We start from the raw sequence: 22,709 nt of genomic DNA, 5'->3' as shown, positions 1-22,709 counted from the left end.
GCCACTGGCCTGCATCTTCAGAGTAGAGCTCAGCAAAATTTTTCAGCTAAAACATTTTGCAAATTTGTATCGGTTTCAATTCATTGTTCATTTCAAATCCTCCCCCCCCCCCCCCAAAAAAAAACAAATTTTTTTGTTTCAACATTTTTGAACCACAACATTTTGATTTTTTTAACTTGAAATGACTTTTTGCTTCAAAATTTCCTTTAATTTAATTTTTTAAAATTCAAAAATGGTCAAAACGGAAACAAATTCTTTCATTCTATCTGAACTGTAAATGTTTTCAGCTTTTTCGATTCGCTGAAAATTTTCGTTTTCAGCCGGACCTGAAACAATTTTTGTTTTGAGTTTTTTTCAAAATTGCCAATGAACTCACAGTGTGTGCTCTTCTCAGGAGAGCTGGGTTACTCATTTAGTATTATGAGTCCAACCCTTAACATTCAAACCCTAAGGGGATGTCACTGTGCTTCTCTTTCGCTGTCTCCAGGTAATAGAGAATTGCCCAGTGACCAGTATTCAGGTCAGAGCCGATGACTTGGGTGTGCAAAGGGTAGCTGCGGTGGAAACAAACTATGGGATCATCCAGACTCCCTGTGTGGTGAACTGTGCAGGTAGGAAATCAAGGTAACATAGCTACAGCCCTGCCACTCGGCATAATCTGATGGGGATACTAGTCCTTCCTGTCCCAACAATTAGGAGATTTTGTCCAATCTTTGAGTGAGGCATTCTTTGGTTCACCATGTCTGTGCTCAGGGAGGGGAAAGATGCCAGATGAATGCAGCTTTTGATTGTGTGTAACATTGAGCCAAAGGGCCTTGTTAACTCCCTGTTTCCACACATCAGGAGGCAGCATTCTGGACTCTGAGCTTCAGGTCTCTGGCACAGCTCCTCATAGGTTCCAGAAGTGGCCAGAGGCATTGGCTGTGGTCACTCACCAAGCGGTGGTTTGTTTTTACGACAGGAGTGTGGGCCCGAGCCCTGGGCCAGATGGCTGGTGTAAACGTGCCCCTGGTGGCTATGCATCATGCATACGTGGTGACGGAGCGGATAGAGGGCATTCAGGTCAGTTTATTGCTCTTCTTCTCTAACTGGAGGGTTTGTCATCAGACAGGGGCATGTGCTGGGGGCGCTTTCAGGAGGGGACTTGATTCAGAAATTGTGGGAGGGTCTCCTGGTTTTCACAAACGCTTCTATGATCTGGGACACTTTTTTCTCCATAACATCCAACCTGCTTTCCTTTCCTAGCAGTGGCTTTGTGTGTCCCATCTTCTCTAGGAGACGCTCTCCTTGGTGAATACAGTGACAAAACATCTGTGAATAATCTTGCCAATGAAGCCTACTCTTGGGCTTAGCTTGCATCCCTGGCCCCTTTTATCTGGCTAGCCATGGACATTCAGGTGGAGTGAGGTCCTACTCACAGGAATAGTCCCTGAAAGCAGAAGTGCTGTGAATCACTGGATATGTCTGTGTTGCAATCTGAGGTGTGACTGCTGCTCGGGTAGACGCACCCATGCTCGTGCTCCTAAATGGAGCAGAGTAGATGTGACTGCAGGGGCTTCAGTGCAGGATAGCAATGGGAGTATGTACCCGAGATCCCCGGCATGCTATATTTTGCCATGCGAGTGCAGGTATGTCTCCCTGGGCTGCAGTCACACCTCAGATTGCAGGACACACATACTCAGTGTGTACATCCAAGGGCTATTTCACCCACTGTTGTCGTTCAAACAGTAGTTTCGTTGAACAAATCTGAATGTTCACAGATAATCTGCAGGCAGAAAGGGGGACTCCTCTGGTTGATAAAGCTTAGACCAACCAATCTGAAACGGGAACAATATTAGGTGACTTTAGGTGACCGGCCGTACAATGGAAATAGCAAATCTGAGCAGCAGATACACAACACATGGCTGTCTAGTGCCAAATAGCACCAGGTTTACAAATAATCCCATTGGTTAAAATGATCTTGCACTGAATAGCACTGGTGACAAACTAGGGGAAACACGCAAAAACATCCATGAAAACTATTTTCCTGGTTTTGGCAAAATGTACTAACCCGCATAGGGTGACCAGAGAGCAAGTGTGAAAAATCGGGACAGGGGAAGGGGGGTAATAGGTGCCTATATAAGTCAAAGCCCCGCATATTGGAACTGTCCCGATAAAATCTGGAGATCTGGTCACCCTAAACTTTCTCTAGAGCAAAGCAGCGCTGTGACGCCGTTGTGTGTAACGAACAAGCTAATAAAAGGCTCGACCTGTTTGTGGGTAATCTGTGATTGGAGGCAAAAAGGCTACATCTGTCAGCTAACTTACACAGTTTGATCAGCTCTGCTCTTGGGATCCTGCCCGGACCCGAAAATTCTGTTGCATTCTCTCCGTTCTTGCACCATGCCCATCCCCACGGCAGTGGGCTGTTGGTAACTGAACTGGTCGGGCAGGACAAGCGTAAGTCTATCCACACTAGCTTTTTTGTGTTCTGGTCCGTTGTGGTTTTGCCCGACATCCCCACTTGTGCTGCTCAACACCTCTGCCTCTGTGGTGCCATCTGAGTACTTCTCTCACTGCTCCTGGCTCAGCTTAATGAAGCCACTGCCCCTCTGAGCCGTCTCCTTGCATGAAAGAGCACATTGCCTATTTCTACACCCTGCCTCCCCTCCCCCGGGTCAGGGCTGCGGGAAAGGAACCCTACTGTTCTTTGCCGCTGGAATTGTTGTCAGAGATCCCACTGCCCCATCTCAGCACATCTTCCTGTAGCATTTCAGAAACAAATGTCACCTTGGAAAAGTTTCATTCCTCGGCCTGCAGCTAGATGATGCTCTTGGGCAGCACGAGCACTATGCAGCAAAGGGAGCATTTCAAAGGAAGAGTTTATGGAATCCCTGAATGTTGACTGGCTTCAAACGTAAGGACATGCAGGAGGGACCCCTCCATACCACGTACATGCCTAGAAGAAACGGGCCAGTACATGCCTAGAAGAAACGGGCCAGTCCTTCCCCATGCTACATCCCACCAATTTCATGGGAGCTGCAAGAAGGGTAGTTTAGGACAGAATTTGACCCAAAGTGTGAAAGGGGAGAGTCATTCTCCCTCTGGCTTCTGTGGGATTTAAGCACATGCCTAAGTGCTAGGCTGAACAGGGGTTGATTTAAACATGTGCTTAAAGCCAAGCATGTTTTTAAATGCTTTGCTGAATTGGGGCCTAAATGCTGCTGCATTATTCACATATTTTTAATGTTAAGAATGCCGTGCTTTTATCAAAGGTTCTGCACCAGGAGATCTTAAAGCACTTTACAGAGGACATCGCTCTCATGATGAAGGGGAAACTGTGGCACAGACCGTTGACGTGACTTGCCCAGGGTCACCCAGCAGGCCACTGGTAGAGCCAGGAATAGCACCCAGTCCTGAGTCCCAATCTGGCCTGTGCGCTATGCCAGACGGCCTCTTCTTGCAAACTGGGGTCAGGGTCCATGAGTGGGACACCTATGCACTGTGAAGATACAAATAATTAATATTCAATAATTTAATACATTACTGTCATTCTATTTAATATTTACGAATATTTTAACACAGGACGCTGTTTCTTTTTTTCCCCACTTTTCATAGCAGAATTACCCTCTGGGCTCTGGTGTTTTGTGTTTGATAAAGGAGTCCAGATATCCCCAGGTAACTGTGTTTCATCTTAGTAAACAGCCTTTATGGAAAGTCCTGCAGCCCTGACAAGGAAATGATACAGTTTTCTAAATATTTTTGAACCATCTTGCAAAATTTCAGAGACATTTCTATGCTTTGGAATTCTATAAGGGTGTTTGAAACCATACAAAAGGAGGTGATATTAATTTGTGGCCTATAGATTTTTAGAGTAATTTTGTATTAAATTTTCTGTGCAACCCATCTGTTTTCCCCCTACACCTTGACTCTTTGACAGTTGATTTTGAAAAGTGCCATTTAACGATATTATTTTTTATACTGCAGTAGCATCTACCAGCCTGACCCAAAACTGGGCCCCCACTGTGCTAGGCACTGCACAGAGCTATAGTAAGAGACAATCCTTGCCCTGAAGAGTTTGCAACTTAAATAGATGAGTAGAAGAGGAAAAACCTCAAGTGACTTGCCCAAGGTTGTATAACAAGTCGGTGGCAGAGTGGATAATAGAACCTAGGTCTCCTGACTGCTAGGCTAGAGGCCTATCCACTAACCACAGTGCCTCTTGTTGAAATGTTGATTATTAATTTATCAGTGAAAAATACAGTAAGACCCTACAATAATTCCATTTGTGTAACTTAAATATTTTCATGCTATGTTGTTAAAGTCGATATTATTCTTTAGCTATGTATTAGTGTCTTGGCTGCTGTGCTGTTTCATCTTGTTGTGTAGGTGGGGTAAGAGAGAGATCATTTTTCCTTTTAACGTGGATCAAAACACACGGGCCTGCCAGTCTGCCAGTTCTCCTCCTGAGAATGTCTGTAGCAGCTCTGCTCCATCCTATTGATTTCAGGCCTTATTATCTGAATGGTGGCCCCAAGAGGATTGGAACCCCCTTGCACTAGGCCCTATACAAGCACATCAGTTAACTCAGCGTGACCTAGGGAATACAGCACTGGACTGGGATTCAGTAGACCTGTGTTCTGTTCCTCACTCTGGCCTGATGGGTGACCTTGGGCAAATCGTTGTGCCTCAGTTTCCCCAGTTATAAAATGGGAATAATGATACTATGACTTCCATTGCATGTGCTTTGAGATCTACTGAGGATAAGAGCTAGGCATTATTACTGTCTTCAAATGACTACACAAGTGCAATCTTGTCTGCTTCCACAGTCACTCTTTTGTGGAGGTAGGGTAAATTTGGTTTTTAGATTTCAGAGTAACAGCCGTGTTAGTCTGTATCTGCAAAAAGAAAAGGAGTACATGTGGCACCTTAGAGACTAACAAAGTTATTAGAGCATAAGCTTTCGTGAGCTACAGCTCACTTCATCGGATGCATTCATAGATGGTTATACTTCAGTCTTGTTCAGACCCATACGGAAATCAGCTTGCATTTCAGCGCCCCCTAGCTCATGCTCTTGGTCTGGGGCTGGGACGCACAGCAGATCTGTTTAGTGAATTAAACTCGGCCCATGTAAACATATTAGCACCTCCAGTTCTTCTGCAGCTGTTGAGGCCCCTGTGCCCGTGGGCAGCGTGTGCGGGGAGGATGTCTCGGTGCATTGCTCGTATCATGTCCGCCGCTAGTCTTGTTCTGCTGGTGTTGGAGCCGTGCTGTCAAGCAGGGCTCTGACTTCTCTGAGGCACAGGAGAACCACGTTTTCCAGCCCGTGCAAAGCAGCAGCTTAGAAAGGGCCCAGCGCTGAAACTAATTGTCTGTGACCTGCTACAGCCAGTTCTTTTCTTTTCACTGCTTGTTTGCAGAGTCAGTGGGGTCCTGTTAAAAACAAAGGCTTAGATGCTTTAAAACAAATCGCTGTTTCCTGCCCAGCCCTTGTGAGCCTCAATACAGCCCCAGCCACATTTGGATCCAAGCTTTCTTAGAGCTAGAAAGCGTCCCTGCTTTTGCTCAGGGACAGAGCTGGGCTGGACAGAGGATTCTTAACTGGCCTTCTTGGGCCTCTCATTGGTCACTGGTCACCCATTCTGAGCAGATTTTCCTTGGGCCTGGAGCATCGGGGTGCTGATGCCAGCAGCAGGGGGCAGAGGAAGCCGGATAAACCCCACACAGGGCAATAGAATGGTGAGCAGGTGGGAGGGCTAGGAATAATGTGGGATTACCGGGAGTGGGGAGCCAGAAGTGGGGCAGGTAGCGAACCACCAGGACTGGCTTCTTCCTTCCTCCTCTAGCCCTGAGCTCCGAGGCCTGACCGCTGGCAAGTCTCGCAGTGGGACACACAGGGAGGAGCTGGGTGCACTGTGCCTCTTGGTGAGGAGGTGCTAGGGGATTTCCGTGCTGGGGGAAACGCAGAGGAGCTGCTAGTGATTCCAGCAGGCTTGGATTCTCCTGGATGGAGAATAAACAGCCTGGTAACCTGCACCCTTATGTTTATAATGACACTCCACAGTGGCCATCTAGCAAGGCAGCTGCTGGGAAGAAGATGGGCATTCAGCTTGGGGTGCACTATTGGAACAAGGGCAGAAGCATCCCAGGTGTCTGTGAGCCTGTGCGCTTTACCCCTCCTGCCCCGCTTTGATGATGTTCCTTTCTACCTCTGTTTAGAATATGCCGAACGTTCGCGATCACGATGCCTCGGTGTATCTCCGTCTCCAAGGCGATGCCCTGTCTGTGGGCGGATATGAGTCAAATCCAATATTCTGGGAGGAGGTGAGCGGTGCTGAGAGGTTTTCATAGGAAATAAAGCATGTTACCAGGAAAGCCGTTTTGACAAAGTCGGCGCTGAAATGAGCTCCTTAGCTCTCTTGCTTATGTGCCAGCATGCATGAAATGAGGACCCTTTGCATTAAGACAGAGCTGGGTTCAGCAGGACTCGGAGGGAGAGTGGATTTGACAGCTTCTTCTATTTGGGTGGGAGAGGAAGGATGGTCTAGTGGTTACGGCACTAGCCTGGGACTTGGGAGATCACAGTTCAATTCCCTGCTTTGCCATAAGTCCTTGTCTCTGACCTTGGGCAAGCCACAGGAGGCATGTCTTCTCTTCAGTTTATTAGCTTGGGCCCTTACTCAGGTATTGCCTCTAAGACCTTTTCTATCCTTCTCAAAGTACAAAAATGCGACCATCTCCTCCTGTCCCCTCTGCCTTCTCTCCACAAAGTGGCATGTCTGAGAAGGAGATCGCCGAATTATTTGTTGTTTGTTTCACAATAGCAGCCAGAGGCCCCAGCTAAGAACGGGGCCCCGTTGCCCCGTTCACCAATAGTATGGGATAGTGGCTGCTCAAAGAGCTCATGTGCCAAGTAGACCTGGCAAAGGTTGGGTGACAGAAAGTACTATTATGCCGGCTTTGCAGGGTGGGATTTGAGGCTCAAAGAGATACAGTGACTTGCCCGAGGTCACATAGGAAGAGACAGAAATTGAACCTAGAGTTCCTGAGTCCTACCACCCTTTGTCCTCGATCAACTGGTGCCGAGTGAGTTCCTTACTGGCAGTAGTGATTGGAAATTGACTGCCCAGATATGACGTAGTCCTGTAACATGAGTCTTCATTAGATTTTGCTCCCTCTCTGCAATGGGAGAAAGGCTTCCAAACGGACGAATGAAAATCTTTCCGGGATTAACGCTGAAGGTGATAGTAAATGACTGTGGCTTGTGATGAACTTTTTCTTCAACCTTCTTAGCCCTCTTCTGTCCTATATCCTGCGAATGGGGTGTTCCATTTTCACAATAACTGGATGGGGAGTTTAATGTGTCAATTAATACAGTAGTTAATGGGCTTGTCTTTCAAGGAAAAATTATATTCTTTCTTGTGAGATATTCTTTCTTGTGTTTTACCCTAAGACAAAGTGGACAATGATCTTTAATAAGCCCATATGCAAAGTGATTGTAACTGATGGGTCCTATGTCTCATTCATAGCTTAGGTGGTTAAGGTACTAGCTAGGCATCACAGTTCCTCTCCTTGGCTGGAGAGCTTAGCAGGTAAGTTCCTATGAAACCAAAGTTTCCAAAACAGCTTCCAATTTTGGGAGCCATAATCAATGTCAAAACTCCCGTTGACTTCAACAGGGCCAGGAGTTCACCCCTTGGGGCTGTTTTCCAGAAGCGCTGAGCCCCCTCCGTTCCTACTGATTTCATTGGGCAATGAAGATACTCAGCACCTTACAGGAAGCAGCCGCGAAGCGGCTGTCAGAATGGGGTGTTTGTTATAAAATAAACATCTTCTCTCACTTAACTTCTGTGTACCTCGGCTCCTGTTTCCCCTCAGGTATCTGAGAAATTTGCCTTTGGCCTCTTTGATCTGGACTGGGATGTGTTCATGCAGCATATTGAAGGTGCAATAAACAGAGTCCCAGTGCTGGAGAAAACCGGAATTAAATCCACTGTCTGTGGACCAGGTAATATTTTGACAGTGCATTCCACATGCCATCAATGCAGCTTTGTTCCTTGGTGAATCTGTGCTGATTATTTTTTTCTATGTATTCTCCTAGTTTGGAGCTAGCAATGATTATATTTATATGCAGGGTTAGTATGAATCAGTCTCTCTTGCTTTCTCCTTCCCACCCACGCAAGGCGACAAATTGGGAATGGATAAAATGTCTGTCTTCCTTGGTTTTTCCTTAAAGACACACACGCGCACACTCACAAAAGAGATGGAAAGAGGATCTGGTCCAGCCCCCATGGAAATCAACAGAAAGGCTCCCATTGACTTCAGTAGGTTTTGGATCAGACCCTGTATATAAGCAGAAAGCCTGAAAACGTGCTGATCGCACAGAGATAGGGGTGGGAAATGGCTCTATAGATCACTGCTTGCCATGATCATCCAGTGCATTGATCAAATCTTTTTTTTCCCCAAAGCCAGTTCCCCTCTGTACTGCATGTTTTTACCAAGCGGTGGGGCTCTAGATTGCCAGGGCTGGAATGGAAAGCTTTCCTTCAACATGCTCAAAGGCAGGCGAGAATTTGGCACATCCTGGGAGCTGCTCAGCTTCAAACAGCTTGTGGGAGTGCTAATTAGAGGTAATATCGACTTGGTTGACCTGCCTTGGCACTAAAAGCTGGAGCAAAGCTGAGCTGGCTCTGTCCTGGCATGATGGATAGTGTGCTTCTCGCACATGTCTGATCTGGAAAGCTCACAGATTGGCTTGTAATGATTTGGGGGATGTAAGTCTCAAGGTGGATGGGGCAATGGGACAGGGGAGCCCCAGAATTTCAATTTGGTCTTGTTCTGGCCATCCCCTCAGCATCTCTGTCAGAGGGCCCCTAGGACGTGACAGCTGTCCCACGCCCTCTAGGCTTCCACTGAAGATTCTGTCCTGGCTGAGGCGGTTTTGTTACACTGTACACACAGCATCTCAGGCTGGTTGAATTTCTCAGAAGCTCTGTGACGGGCTGTGACAGGTATAGCATTTCTAAACGCCACACCAGGCCCATTGAGCCTCTGGAGATACAAATGCAGTGGAGTGGGGAAGTGCTAGGCACGACTTGTGAAGCAGAACTGGCAAATACACGTGAACACCAAAGGGACCTCTGCCTGGAGGCTCTTGTTTGCACCCGATTGTTCTTCGAAGGAAATAAGCCTGTTGGAATACAAAGGGAGAACGTCACAGGATTGGATGCAATGATATCCTATTCCTGAAGGTGGTGGCAGAAGCCTACTGTAGGGAGGAAAATAGCCCACGAGTTTTGTTACACTTCAATGGGGTTTTTTCCCTCATTCTCTGGGCAACGCTGCTCAGTGGTTTTGGTGCTAAAAGTCTGCAGCCAAACGAATCCCAGAGAAAGTGGGTGCGGCCGTGCAGTAATGTCACCCATGTTTACCACTGACTTTGCTGCGGCTGGATTTGAACATTAAAGGCCGGATTTTCAGATACTGGCCTCTGTTTTTTGCAAGTGTGAAGTTATTTTGCACCCTCAGCTATGATAACTTACTATAGAAGTCCAGGTCTTTGATTTGTGGGCACAAACTAGGAAAGAGGTCATCTAGGACACACATCCTGCGAGGTGGCTAGCTGCTTTGGCTCCCTTTGCGCATCACCTTGCATGACCTTTCCAGATTGCAGCTGCAAAAGAGGGACCTATTTATGCCTTCAAATCTAGGGGTGTGAGTAAGACGGAGAGGTGAATTGGGATGCTTTACCTGGCAGCAGGGTAACCATTGGCGGGGGTGTTGAGACATTTCAGTTCCAGCCCCATTAGAAGAATGGTCCCCAAGATGGAACATTCCAAGTGTTTCGGAGCAAAGCCTGAGGTAGCGTACCACTGGTGTCGGACAGATCCAACCTCCCAGCTGGATTCGATCGGCGTCGGGGAACGCTTTGCCGCACTGCGATTAAGGGATACCCTGACACAACACTAGCTGGTAATACAGATTCCCAATTGGGGGTCATCAGCAGAGAGGATAAAGGAAAAATCCCAGTTTCCTGGGACCTGGCATACAGGAGTAAAGGGATAAAAGAGACTCCAGAACCTCAGTAAGGAAAGTAAGAATGTAGGGGGGAAACTGCTCAACATTTAGGGTACGTTGACACGAAGAGCGGGGGGAAACTGCTCAACATTTAGGGTACGTTGACACGAATTGCTAGGGTTGAGATTCCCCTGCCGTGTACACCGTGCTCATGCTAACGCCCTCTGAGCTGGCGCAAGTGTGACGAGCCGTGTAGCCACGGTAACGGGCACAGCTGAGCTGTGCTGGCTGCAAATCCTCCTGAAGCCAGTGGGTCTGTAGGTGGCACGGCTCAGCCGTACCTCCACCGCCGCTCCCCGCGCTGCTGTGGCCACACTGCTATTTACACTCGCGCGATCTCAGTGAGAGCTACCACGAGCGTGTGCCCACGAGCAGGGGAATCACCCCCCCCCCCCGGCTTGTAGTGTAGATACCGCCAGGCACACACCTCTTTCCTCGCTGCTCGTTTCACGTCTCAACTCTGCACAGGGATAGTTTTTTACACGGGTGTGCCAGCAGGGGTCTTCTAATGCTCTGGGGCCGAGAGAAAATGATCATCATGCTTAGGGCCAGATTTTTCAAAGGCACCTAAAGATGCAGATAAGAAATCAATGGAGTTGGGCACCTAGGTGCTTTTGAAAATCCCTCGAGGCACCTATCTGCTTCTTTAGGTACCTAAATGCCTTTGGAAATCAGACCCTAAGTGCTTTTCATCTCTAGATCGCAAAGCAGTGTTGTTATCTCCATTTTTAGAGGTGGGCAAACTGAGGCACAGAGTTGCGGTGTCTTGCCAAGGGTCACACAGCAAGTCCATGGCAGAGTCATGCGGTAGTGCAGAGCTCTCCCAACATTTGGCCCAAACTCCTTGCACTAGACTACAGCAGCCCCTACAGATTGAGGGATTTGGATTGAAGCTTTCTGCTATCTGAGCATCGCTGTATCCATGGGAATGGACTGGCAATACTAAATACTCAGCAGGGACTGTGATGGCTGGAAATCAGACCCCTGGTGTCTGCATTGCAGAAAATGGGTGTTGAGCTGTGCATGGGTCCAATAGCCAGGGTCCAAATGCATGTGCCTAGAAGTCTAAATAATGTATCTAGGCTGGTGACTAGACCAGGACCAACTTCCCAAAGTTGGGAGTTTTAAACGAAGGCTTTAGAAAAGGCTTTGCACAACCAAGGTTTGGAGACTTGCACAGAGAGCACTTTCCCTGATCGCATCCTCCTCTTTCCCCAAAGATTCAGGCAGTGTGACTTTTCAGAAGACTTTGACAGTGTCCTAAGGGGATGACTTAATTCAACACAGCTGGGCCAGCCCATCTTGCCTGGTCATCCCTGCAGCATGCATCTGTGGTCTGTCTTCTAGTCAGCAAGAGAGCTAGCCATCTTCCTACAAAGCCCTGAACGGAGACCTATATACCCCGTGCCCTATTCTTCTCCATATATCAGACTCTTAGGCAACCTTTCACCTCTGCTTTCCTTGGTTGAATCTAACCTTATAAAGATTTAAATGAATTTGCTCTTGGTCCAGTTCATAGCAGATCTGCTCTCATCAGGAGATTGCTCTGCCTTGGGAACATGACGATGAGGGTCTGCTCAGTTTCTTCAGAATTTGAGCTTTTATTTTTTTTGGGGAAAAAAAAGTTTAAAGCTCTGGCAGCTGCAAACCTTTTTAGGTGAAAGGGTATGCAACCAGATGAAGCACTATCCTTCTTAGGGTGCAGACACCCTGAAACAATAGCTCAAAGGGGCAGTATAGCTACCTGATGTTCACTCTGAAACCTAGTGATAACATTTAAAAATGTCAACACTGATGGCTATTTTATTGCTGATCTTTTTTGTGGAAATATCCATGACTGGCAGCATGACTGGATTCTTTAGACATTAGGGATGGAAAAGATCTACCAGATCTGTAAATCCAGCACCATTGGCAGTTCTAGGTCTGGCGCCTGCATGGCTTATATAAAAGGTTATTGAGTCTGAAATGAGATACAGTGCAGTGCTATATGGGAGTCTGAGGAATAGCTTATGAGGTTCCATTTCAAGACTGCTCTGCATTAACTGGAGAAGCCTGCACCATAAAGACCTGGTCTCATTTCACTGAAGTATTTAAAAGGAAAAACCCTCCAGCCCCACAGGGACAGAGCTGCACAGTTGCTCGAAGGGAAAGTAGGACACATCTCTTGCTCCTAACCAGATAAAACATGACATTTACAAGGTAGATGCCTTGGCCCTGGGAAACGCAGCTTTGATTAAATCAGGCTGTAAGTGCAGCTCTCAGTCTCCACTGAGAAGCCAGGTCTCCTGCAGGAAGCCAACTTTTTTTATATACAATATTTGTAACGCAATAAATGTAATTTCTAAAGGCTCACTGATCCTTCCCCCGCGCCCCGTGCACTCTGGATTTAAACTTGCATGCATTCTGTCTGTGAAAGCCAAGTCACGGTGGGTTTGGAAAGCACAAACACATGGCAAAAGCATGTTGTTTGCACTGCGCAGTAAATCTTTTATAGAAGAAACGCTTGTCCCCTTTATAGTTTTGCAGCCCATTTTGCTTCCTGAGGGTGAGGGGGACAAATCCCCATTAATGGCAAAAATAGAGTTCAAGGCCATAACAAACCAGTTTGCAAAAGGTGGCTTGGGTTTGACAGGGCGGGTCGGGAACTGGTTTCAGTGGGAGAGCACTGTCCAAATGTTCTTAGAACAGAGAGCACAAGCATAGTCCACTTAACCAGGCTTCTGTGTCCCATTAACTTTTTATCAACTGCAAGGGTTGTCCTCCACATAGGAACAGATCCATGCCATCTAGGGCCTCATGCTTGTCATGCCGATCACTGTGGCTAGCTGGGACTTACTAGTAGCCGTGAGGATAGAATTCAGCTTTTCATGCTGCAGATTCACGGGACTTAACTCACATTACGTTGGAGTTGTATGGAGCCCAGCACCCGGCCAGGAATTTTTTGATGAACCACTTTTTGCCAAAATTGTCAATTCATTGAAAGCGAAACTGTTCACATAACAGGGTCGATTTCAATGACTGTCCCTGACAGCCCTATCTGGAGTGGGAATTGGCAGAATGAGACATCATTAACACAAGAGCCCAGGGCATCTGTTCAGCTGAAATCCATTAGGTTAATAAAGAAGTATTTATCTGAAATTCATGAAGCATACCAGCAGCAACAGATTAGGATAAAAAGAAAATAACAATAACATTAACCTGGCCCAGCCCTCGGAAAGATGATTAATGGAGCAACACAGATCTCTTGCATTGGATGCGATTCAGAGAATGACGACTGTTTAAAATAATAATTTAGGAGGAATTAATAATTCCTGGCACATTTGCCAATTCAGTTAGAGGAGTCATCTCACTTCACAAAGGGCCCTTTTATGTTTAAAGATTCCTGTTCAGGGTCTTCCCCTGTCTGTGCAGCCGATGGCCTTGCTTTCGAAAGCCCCGTGCCAGGAACATGCTGTGAAAGAAGAATTGTTCAGGAAACCACCAAGGGGGGGCCGGGGTGGGGTGACCAGACAAATGTGAAAAATTGGGATGGGGTGGGGGTAATAGGAGCATATATAAGAAAAAGACCCCAAAATTGGGACTGTCCCTGTAAAATCGGGACATCTGGTCACCCTAGACGGGGGGATTAACCAGAATCAATGGGATACGGTGAAGAAAGGGAACGATGAAGTCTAACTATCAGGGAAACTCTGCAGAGGCTTAGCCCATTGCGGTCTCCCATTGAGGCAATGCAACCTCCATCACTTGGGATATGAACTAGATGGACAAGGTACTGGGAAAATATCCAGGAGGAAAGAGTCCTCCATCGGCAGTGGCATGGATTGAGCCTGTGGTCTAATCTAAACCGTAGGCCAATGATCAAAATGGTCTTCTCCATCTCTGCCTTCTGCGATCGCCTCTGCACCCACCCCTGCCGGCTCTTTGGAGAAGCATGTCAGGGTTCTGCTGACTGTTCTGGTGGAAAGGTGAACTGGAAGGTTTTCTGGGCAAAGCCAGGGGCTTAGCACCTTCCCCAAAGACCAAATGCACTAGATAGCCTTTGAGTAAGGAAATCTCCCACCAAACTCTAGCATGGCTCCGGGGGAGGTTTGGCTTTAGCTCGGGGCAGGCCTTTCACTGAAAGAAAGGGTCTATTGTTTCCTGGCCTGATATTTCCCCCTTTTGCCCCCCAGACAAACACTGAAATAGGCTGTAACATTAGCTTCTTGTTGCCGCGCCAGCTAGAGTTATTTTGATTGCATCAAAATGTATCTGGGTTCGCCAAGGGTGGGGTAGGAACATTCTGGAAGAGACCCTGTCTCTCCTGGTACCGATCAGTCTCTGTCTGTTTCCACCAATCATTATCATGCCTCGTCTCTGTTCACAGGTCCCGATCCAAAGCCAATCACAGACAATGGGAATCTTTCCACTGACCTGAATGGACTTTGGATCAGGCCCTTATGGCATGTGCTCATTACCATGGTAACGGAGCGCTATTCGGCTTTGATCCCTGCTCATTCATGCCCCTGTTCAAGGGGCAGCAGCAATTTCTTCTACATCCCGAGATGTCAGAGAAAGAGGGACCCTTGAGGTGATATTTTCAAGTTCACGCCATGTTGGTCTAACTCTGTTCTCACGGACTCCAGCGGGCGCAGAGAACACTTGAAAGCCCCACTCTGGAGCCGCGTGACCAATCTCTGAAACGCGTGGGGAACTCGTGGCTGGTAAGGGCTGTATTGATGGGTTGTGTCATCTTTTCTGCATTCTAGAATCGTTTACTGCTGACCATAAGCCCCTCATGGGGGAAGCGCCAGAAGTCCGAGGCTTTTTCCTTGGCTGTGGCTTCAATAGTGCGGGTAAGACAAGACCAAAGGAAAAAAGTCAAAGTTCCTTTCTTTTAGCCAGACCAAAACCCCATCAGCTTCACGGAGGGGGAAGACTGGGCTCAGGAGAGGGTTATCCCGGCTGGAGATGTAAGGGGCTCCCCATCTTGCATTCGTGCCACAAACACTTCCTGGGTCAAGCAGTGGGCGTTTTGAATGCACATCAGGCTCAAAACAACCAAAATTGATTTCCGGACTCCGCTTACAGTCCTCTCCTCCTTTTCTTTTTGCTCAGGGATGATGCTCGGAGGTGGCTGTGGGAAGGAATTGGCCCACTGGATAATTCATGGGCGTCCCGAAAAGGATATGTACGGCTATGATATCAGGCTAGTATCTACCTTAACCCCGAATGTTTCCCCCCTGTTCTGGCTAGATATCACGGGTCAGTTCTAGACTGCACATGTAGGAGGAGCATTTTGTTCTGCTTTGCTTCTTGGCAGGAGCTGGGAGTGCTGAGGTGGCTGCATATCCAGCCCCACTGAGCTGGGGCGGAAACATTGCACATTGTTCACGTTATTATTTATCTTACAATAGCACTCAACCAAAAGGAAGGCTCTGTTGTGGCAGGCACTGAATGTGCACATCAAGAGAAGGGGTGCCTGAACCACCGAGCTCTCTATCGATCTCAGAAGGGAACCAGAGGTTAAAGGGATCTTAAGTGATTTGCCCAACATCGCACACAGCCGGTGGGGCAGAGCAGGGAATTGAGCCCTCATCTTCTGAATCCAACTTGAGGGCTTTAACCACAATGCCATCCTTGAGCCGTAGCACTGAAGTACTTAGGTGAGTGGTGGTCATTATTAGAGAGGGATCCAAAGTCAAAAAGCTCAGATCCAGATACCCATTCATAGTAGGGGTGTTTGAAATAGTATGGGCAGTCCCCAAACTTTCAAAAATTATGAGATTTTTTTAAACTATCCTGATTTTTAGGGTTTTTTTCCTTTGTCACTTGGTTTGCGAGCCTCGAGGGTGCACTGGGGTCATGTCTTCGAGTTTTGCTCCGCAAACATGAGTGAACCAGAAAGTGTTCTAAATAAAAAGACAGCTCCGATTCTCATGTGTTTATGTGGCTGCTGGAACTGGGGTTTTCATGACGTCGCCCTTTGTCATGCGACTCTCAAAACAATCACAAGCCTTGGCAACACTGAAATCCCACCCCTAACTGGATGGAGTTTTTGCAAATAGCCCCATTCATATCTTTTTAATGGACCAAACCAAAGCCCCCATCCCAAACACCACCTAATCTGGGGGTGTTTGGAACCCCTGTTCTGAAGGTGGTGGCCTGAGCCCATGTCTAGCCAAGCGGGAGTGTTACACCTGTGACCAGGTGCCCTTAGGGAGTGTGATCCTCTCACACCCAAGAGGCAACGTGCTGTGTGCTGCTCTGCCTCCAGAGAGATAGAAACTCTTACCTCATGCCCAACCTTGGGGGGAGGGGGGGATTTAACCGTGCAAGGGAGGATGGGCTGTCAGGGATTTGCTGATCTTTCTGTTGTGTCAGTAATTGCTGAAAGTGCTGCATTCCCTCTGGCCAAAGGTTTCTAATGGGGGTGTGGGGGGATTGGACTCCTTTTCAGTTACTCAAAGTAAAGAAAGAGTTTCTGGAAAGATAAAGCCTGCACAAGGTGATTTCCTCAGTCTGGCTTCAAGTCAGTTTCTTCCCAGCTCCCTCCCATCCCCTCTATGCGTATTCAGGTGGAAAGCAACATGGCAGGTCAGGCAGAGACCTTCCCTACCAGAGCTATAAATAGAGAGATGGGGCTGGGGCGGGGAGGGGGAGGGTCTGAGGACTCAGCTGGGCTGGTACTTGCTTGTGGACCAGCAGGCTGTGGATTGAATTCCCCTGGCTGCATCAGTTGATGGATCTGGGCTCTGGGCTCTTACTAATGCATAAGCGGTCTGGCTTGTAGAAGGTGGGGAGGAATGTAGCGCTCTCAGGAGCCAGAAGGTCTCTTTAACATGCTCAAGCCCCAGATACGCACGTCGCATCACGAGACAGCATAACTGATGGGCTGGGCAGTTCAGGGAATTAGATGCCTGACTGGCATCAAGTGCACCTGGAAAATTGCAGGGGCAAAGTAAGAGACATGATTGAAGCCCTTTTCAAATGCTGGTCCTATTGCATTCGATTGAGGTGTAATGGAAATGGAGGCTATGCATCTGGGTGAATGAATGGGAGCTGCTTTCCTAGATGTTGCTGGGTGCCCAAGCTGGGCCAGTTATTACGAGGTAGTTTTGCTCACGCTGGCTTGTAGTCAAAACTGGGTGTCTGCAGGCTGACAATTCTGATTTCCCTGCGTGCACAGGACCAGTCTCTCGGCAGCTGCCCCATCTCTCTGAAGAGTTGGAATTAATTACACTGGATCGCTTTAATGAATTTACATGTTGGGTTTATCTCATTTCCTCCATTGCCTTTTCGTGCAAACAGCTTCCATCAGACACCAGGAGATTGCAATGATGAGAGAAGACAGGGTAATTATATCTGGGTGGTGGTGGTGTTCAATTAGTGCAGTGCCTAATCCTCTTAGTTAATAATTGGGGTGACGACTTCAATTGGCGAAAGATTATCTTCCCCCCGCAGCAGGACATGGGCCATGAGGTTTTGAATGCGCAGATGCAGGCTCTGTAATTGGCTTTTCGTTTTCAATTATACTTTATTGGGTTTGTTGTTTTAGAGGCATGATAAGAAAAAAAAAGCTGTCAGACGTGAGCTTTAAAAGTCACATCGCAACAAAAGGCAGACCCCGCACAGACCCACTGGGCCAGGCTAGTACCATGGAAAGGAACAGTTCACCTTACTGTCAGCAGGGGACAGCAGAAAAATACAGTGTATGACCTTCCTGCTCCTAGCCCTGCAGCCGGTCCCTCTTTAGGAAGTATGCTGCTTACAGATCATGGAGATCATTATGCTGGGAAAGAACCTGCTGCAATATTAGAAAGGGTGCTAGGCACTTACGAAAAGCCGTGTGGGGTTTGTAATCCAGATCTGAGCTTTGCTGTTTTGTCTCATCTCCGTAAACTGCAGCTGAGATTCTCAAATTTAATGAAGGGATTTGGGTTGTCCAGGCAGCTATGATAATCTCCCCCTCCATGTCTGATAATGATCACGCAATCTTAGCATACACCACAGCGTCGAGTACAGAAGCTTTCAGCTTGACAGATCCGAAAGCCCTTTAAAAACAAGTCTATCAAAATTTGTGACTTTGTGTGACTCCATTGGCTTTGATGGAGTTACACCAAGGGTGAAATTGCCTCACATACATAGGCACATGTGGATCTGTCACTTCACCCACCACTGACAGACAGCCACCTCTGGCTGGAGTGTGGCAGCTGCTGAACATTTCACAACACGTGAAGAATACCAGAACCAGCTGAAACTGCCAGGGGAGCAGAGCATAATTTTCCAACCAGGGATCTGGGCAGGGCAAAGGCTTGGTATGGAGCTTCTTATAGTTCCTGTGCGTGATGGATTTTCTAGCCCCGAGGTTGGTTTGTGTCTCTGCCAGATGGCAAGTCGGACCCCACTCGTTTATTAGTTTGTGGTTCCTGGAGTTATGAACCCAGTGTTCAACCTTGCTGGGTTTTTTATTATTATTTTTTTAAACTCCTCTTTAAATAGCTCTCTTTTCCACATATTTAAATATTTATTCTTTCGAATGCTCACTTGTAAATATTTCATCTGTTGGCAGTTGCTTCTCTTGCTTCTGTCAAATGTTCACTGCCTTACTACATGGGCTGAGGCTCCAGGAAGATGGCTGGTGGGTGAGCCATGATACGTGAAGTGGTGCATGCTGATATACCAGACAACTGTGGCTTTTGAGGCCCCAGTCCCAGTTCTCCAAGCAAGACCAAGTCCCAGAGAGCTGACCTGCCTGATGCCCATGATTATTATCCAAAAGGCTCTTTGCCAGTGGGTTTCCTTTCCAGTCTACAGGTCTGCATGGCCCCTGGGGCTCCCATGCCTAAGTGTCTGTGCTGAGTCTAACCGCTGATTAATGCAGGTGATAAGTGGAGGGTAGTGATGAGTATGAGCTACAAAACGAGACCTGAACTTCCCCAAATGCAAAGATGTTTAGTCCATTACACAGCAGGACAAGAGGCCAGATGCAAAGTATTTGATCCAGATCCCAACTGTCCTGAAATCCAGGGGAATTCAGCTCCAGGGTGTTCCCCAGCAGTAATCATAGGACTGGAAGGGACATCAAGAGGTCATCTAGTCCAGTCCCCTGCACTCATGGCAGGACTGAGTATTATCTAGGCCATCCCTGACAGGTGTTTGTCTAACGTGCTCTTAAAAGTCTCCAGTGATGGGGATTCCACTACCTCCCTAAGCAATTTATGTCAGTGCTTAACCACTCTGACAGTTAGGAAGCTTATCCTAATGTCCAACCTAAACTGCTACACTTGCTGCAATTTAATCCCATTGCTTCTTGTCCTGTCCTCAGAGGTTAAGAAGAACAATTTCTTCTCCCTCCTCCTTGTAACAACCTTTTATGGACTTGAAAACTGTTCTCATGTCCCCTCTCAGTCTTCTCTTCTCCAGACTAAACAAACATCATTTTTTCAATCTTCTCTCATAGGTCGTGTTTTCTAGACCTTTCATCATTTTTGTTGCTCTTCTCTGGACTCTCTCCAATTTGTCCACATCCTTCCTGAAATGTGGTGCCCAGAACTGGACACAATACTCCAGCTGAGGCCTAATCAGCGCTAAGTAGAGTGGAAGAATTTTAACTCTCAAAAGTCACATGAAAGGGCTGCACATGTTAGCAATCCCCTTCCCCACCCCTCTCGCCATACCAGAGGACTTGTAGCAGGATGACAATCTCTGCAAACCCCGGCATTAACCTCAGCTGAGTGTTGGGGAGATACGGATCCCCCATTAGTTTGTTAAAAAATTGTATTAGTGGCAAGATGAGGGTGGGGGGAAAGAGAAGTTCAAACCTCTTGTTTAAAAAGACCCCAAAGCCTTTTTTCTGTTGATGTTGTGGTCTGATCTGCTGTTTTCTGAGCGCCCCCCATCTCCTGTCCATGGAGAAAATGGGGGTGGGGGTGGGGTAGGGGAGGGGAGCTGAAAGTATTGTTTGAAAAGGCCCTATAAATGATATTCTGTCTTGCCTGTTGCCTGATGTCTGGCTCCCCCTTCTCCAGACCTGAGAGCTGTGGGCTGGATGGGAGCCACTGCAATTTTGCAAGACACGCTCCCCTGCTTGCCAAAGTCAATGGATGGGAAAGGTGCCATCGGTAAGAGAGGAGGAGGTTATTGTCGGTGAATTATAGGTCTCTGTTAATAATAATAATAATAAAAATTAATTAATGATATGAGCATGTGCTGAAGTAGCACATTCCTTCAAGGAGCTTTTCTGTTTGAGAGATGAAAATTATGTCCAACAAATTTCAGATGCTTTGGGTTTTATGTCTATTTCAGTCTGGAGAGAACTGGATGAAAAATGTAAAGAATATTCATGGCTCTTTCCTTTTTCAGGCAGTGTTGCACCAGAGAGGGGCACTTGCAGGCCAGCTTGACTTGCTGAAGGCTGAGCAGAATTTAGCCTGAAATATCCTGCCCCCATGAGACCATATGCTGCCCCCAGTTACACTGGTATAAATCTGCTTAAATCAGGGCTGCAGAATTTGGTCCATGCAGCATAAAAAGCATCCATCCCAGAAGTGAGATCAGGGAACAGTACAGCTTGGTCGCATATGGTGTGAGTCGGTTCTGCTGTGGTCCATTGTCTCACATACTCTATTTGTTACATTTGCTTGGATAAAGAACAGATGAGAATTCTTACGCTCCATCTCATCTTTTAATCTGCAGAGACCTTCAAGGGAGGCAAAGACGCAAAGAACCAAATTCAGGATCTCGGTTTCTCCAGTAGAAATCCACAGCTAATCTAATGAATGCAGTGTTGCTATGGGAAGCAGTGTGTCCCAGTAGATGGTGCATTGGATTGGGACTTAGGAAACCTGGGTCCTTTTCCCAGCTCTGTCACTGCCCTGCTGAGTGACTTCAGGCCAAATCATGTCCCCTCTCTGTGCCTCAGTTTCTCCTCTGGAAAAATTAAGATACTGATATTTACCATTTTTTGTAGAGTGCTTTTGAGACCTCTGGCTCCAAAGCGCTGTATATTAAACACTGCTATGGATTTAGACCAGTGTAATGGAGTTAAATATGGCTATAAAAAAGGATTGAAACAAACCATACTTAACCTATTGCATGAGTAGGGTCAGAACCTATGACCTTCAGTATCTGAGCACAGACTTCAGCTAAAGCAGGAATTCCTTTAGCTGACAGGACTAGGAGGAGCTGAGCCCTTAAAAGACCAGCTATTAGAGGCACACACCACACATTTTACAAGCGCGTCACTGAAGCATCAAGGCCTCTCGGACACGGATGCGTTAGATGTAATTACGCCCCGGTTTCTCTGAGCGCTGATGCACATTCACTTATCCTGCATGGTTCCAGCTGCGCGATGTGGTGGCGGTGGGTCTTCCTTGTAATCAGGGAGAGCTAGAAAGTGTCTTCTTCCAGGGTTAGTTGTATTTTCCCCCTCTCTGCTCCTGCTTCATGTCACTAGTTCCAGGCATCCTCCCTCAGAAACGACAGCCCGTTCTTGGTGCTGGTTTGAGGCTGATACCCGGCTTGCAGTACTCTGGGCGGGCACTGCCTTCGGGCTTTGATGGCATCTGACAGTTGATGATAATGAGGGCGAAATGGAAGGAAAGACAGCGGAACTGTGTCAGGGAATGGCTTGGAAGTGTTCAGATTGGCCCAGTCTCTTGCAGAAGGTAGCTTGGCTCTGAGCTGAGGTGACACCCGAATAGTGCATTGTGGCAGCTGCGAGGACAGGCGTGCGTGGTGAATACATTTGTACCCAGCTTGGGGGCAGGGGAAGGGGAGGAGACTGAATTTATTACTGCCAGGCACCCAGTCCAGTCACTCTGCACCTGTGCAAAGGGAGTGTGAAATGTTGCCACTCTGGGGGTGGTGGCATCTTGTGCTCCTTTGGCCCTGGTGCAAATGGCAGCACAACATGCAGGGTTGTGAAGAATCAGGCCCACCCTGTGCAGGGGTAGATGACCACACAAGGTGCAAAGAGGAGGCTGGTGAAGCTCAGGAGGTTTTCAGACCTGAGTCGAATCCTCAGCTGATGTAAATAGGCCTTGAATCGAGTGGCACTACCTTGGTTTACACCAGTTCAGGATGTGGGCCAGCCTGCTCTGAAGGGCACAGAGAGAATCCATTGCTGTAAGCACTGGCCTCGCAGCTTTTCGACGATTTTCTTTAAACAAGACCCCCCAAGTTAGTGGGTTTCCCATTTTTCTTTACAGCAGTGATATTCCAGTGGCCAGCCCATGTGCGAAGGAGTTGTTCAGATTGCTAGAGAGAGTATATATCCCCCCAAATCAGAGCATGCAGTCAAGTCCTGCTGGCGAGTGGGTACAATCACATCAAGTTTCCCAGATCATCTTTGGATCAGGGTCCTGTTCATACTTGACCCTTCCGTCTGGAATGAAGAGTTACATCAGAAATCAGAACCAGTGGTTGGGTGCATCACATGGGAGATGTAATCAAATAAGGCTGCTGCTGTTGGGTTGGGTAGTTTTTTTTGAAGAGGGGGTATTAGCCCCTTTTAATAATCTGAATGTCTTTAATTGCCTAGCGACACTGACATGGCAAGAAGTCTGAGCGTCATTGATGAGCCTCTTTCAGATTTACACCCACGTGGGCTGTCTGCTCAGGACTCGTTAGCCTGTTGAGAAATGCGAGGACACAGCTGAGGTGTCTCTTTT

The 22,709-nt window shown here is 47.4% G+C and overlaps 1 protein-coding gene across 1 annotated transcript in view; it reads left to right on the top strand.

The window, feature by feature from the left end:
• The window catches only part of SARDH (sarcosine dehydrogenase), a 101,198-nt gene that overhangs the window by 7,713 nt on the left and 70,776 nt on the right, over positions 1-22,709 (top strand). Inside the window, exons 5-10 of the mRNA XM_084650274.1 lie at positions 488-611; positions 962-1,062; positions 6,199-6,303; positions 7,858-7,987; positions 14,805-14,891; positions 15,154-15,244. Coding sequence (XP_084506400.1) covers positions 488-611; positions 962-1,062; positions 6,199-6,303; positions 7,858-7,987; positions 14,805-14,891; positions 15,154-15,244 — 638 coding nt within the window. The remainder of the gene's footprint in view (positions 1-487; positions 612-961; positions 1,063-6,198; positions 6,304-7,857; positions 7,988-14,804; positions 14,892-15,153; positions 15,245-22,709) is intronic.

The sequence above is a fragment of the Lepidochelys olivacea genome (assembly GCF_965140295.1).
Source record: "Lepidochelys olivacea isolate rLepOli2 genome assembly, chromosome: 16".
Classification (NCBI taxonomy): Eukaryota; Metazoa; Chordata; order Testudines; family Cheloniidae; genus Lepidochelys; species Lepidochelys olivacea.
Note: the sequence above shows the minus strand (reverse complement) of the source record. Positions and strands in the feature narration are given on the sequence as shown.